The sequence below is a fragment of the Atta cephalotes genome (genome assembly GCF_000143395.1).
Source record: "Atta cephalotes unplaced genomic scaffold scaffold00010, whole genome shotgun sequence".
Classification (NCBI taxonomy): Eukaryota; Metazoa; Arthropoda; class Insecta; order Hymenoptera; family Formicidae; genus Atta; species Atta cephalotes.
Window position 1 is genome coordinate 5,630,266 of NW_012130074.1, and position 1,698 is coordinate 5,631,963.

A 1,698-nucleotide genomic window follows, 5' to 3' on the forward strand; every position below is an offset into this window, starting at 1 on the left:
TGTGTTATTATATGCATACCGAATGTTTCTCTGTAATTTCATGTTAAAAAGAAATTTTATGCGTATTGTACATTATATAATATTTTCAGTTTTATAATGTAATTTTTTGTAATATGTATAATGTAAAGTAAATTGTATAAAAAAAATGTAAGTAATAAAAATGTAAAGATATATATATATACCATAAAATACGGTAACTTTAGCCATAACTTATTTTGTAATTCTTAGAATTAACAACAGTAACTGTAAATATCGTTATATATCATTGAGCCGATTTCATACATGAAAAAATTACGCAACGATAACATAACGACATCAATACTGTCATTAAGAGCTACAGAATAAAAGTTTTCGTCCCAGAAATTTTGACACAAATTATAAAAATACATATGCAATGCAAAATCATGACATAAGATTCTTAAAACTTTTTTAAGACAATAGTTTGATCAATTCTTTATAATAAGATTACGTTTTTAAGATGTCATATGTCCAAATTTTGTGTGCTGTATTGTCAAATTTATTGTCTAAATTTATTTTGATTTTAGACAAAAATTATCTCATTTTATGGTATTATAAAGAAAAGAGGACTGTCGATTGGCAGAGAATGTGATGGAGGGCCTCTATAAAGTAACTTGTTTTTACCAAATTATATGAAAAACGTATATGCGTAATAAATGTAACATATTTTATAACTTTTTTGTATAGTATGTTGGTTTAAAAATTAAAGAAAAAAGGAAAATGGAAGAACTGAAATAGCAAGCTAATGTTATTTGTCGTCATTTGACGTTAAAATAATGTCTTGAATGTTGTTTTGATATCAAAATTATAAATAACGTGAACTTGTTGAAGTAAGAAAAAGAGGGCCGTTAATTATAATCGACGGGAATGGAGGGCCTCTACAAGTTAAGTTGTATTTGCCACATAATCTGAAAAATGTATAAAAATAATTTGATTATAACGTACTTTATAATTTTTTTGTATAATGTGTTGTATTAAAAGTAAAAAAAGAAAAAGAAAGAATCCTCAAGTAACAAGCATGTTAAATTAATAAATAAGCTTAATAAATTAATAAATAAAGCTAATATTATTTGACATCAACATAATGACAAATTAAAATAATGTCAGTTTGCTAAAGTCAAAAAGAAAACCATAATAGCTACGTTCAGCAGAGAAAATAGCTGCAACTGCTGTAAAATTCTTGTAAGATTTTTCAATATAATTTATTTATATATTTAGATCCATAAAAAAACAATGGCAAAAACGAATTATCTTGAAGAATTTTACAACAAATGCAAAGCTGCTTTTTCTTTTAAATGCAGCTAATATCTATATTTACTGGAAGTTAATATAGTTCACTAATAAATCTATTGTGCATGTGCAAAAAATTGCACCTATATCCGAATACACTTATCATCAATATATATAGCTCCTGTAATTCTCAATTATGTAATTGCAATTATTCACATAAGAAAAGAAATATATAACATTGCATGTATTTTAATAACTTTCCAAATTAGTATTTCAGCAAAAGATGTCATCACGAACGTTTAAATATTTATTTTTATTATCATTGTTTATGTTAATAGTTACAAAATTTTATTAATTTTTTTCTTATTACTAATCCCGGGAAAAAAATATTTTATATATAATTATATAAAATTATATATATATATAATATATATATATATATATATATAT

General features: G+C 23.4%; 1 protein-coding gene across 1 annotated transcript in view; it reads left to right on the top strand.

Annotated features, from left to right (window-relative positions):
* Positions 1-1,204, top strand: part of LOC105627893 (cell division cycle 5-like protein) — a 6,694-nt gene extending 5,490 nt beyond the window's left edge. The window contains exon 7 of the mRNA XM_012209166.1: positions 1,170-1,204. Within this exon, the coding sequence (XP_012064556.1) occupies positions 1,170-1,204 (35 nt within the window). The remainder of the gene's footprint in view (positions 1-1,169) is intronic.
* Positions 1,205-1,698: the final 494 nt, after the last annotated feature.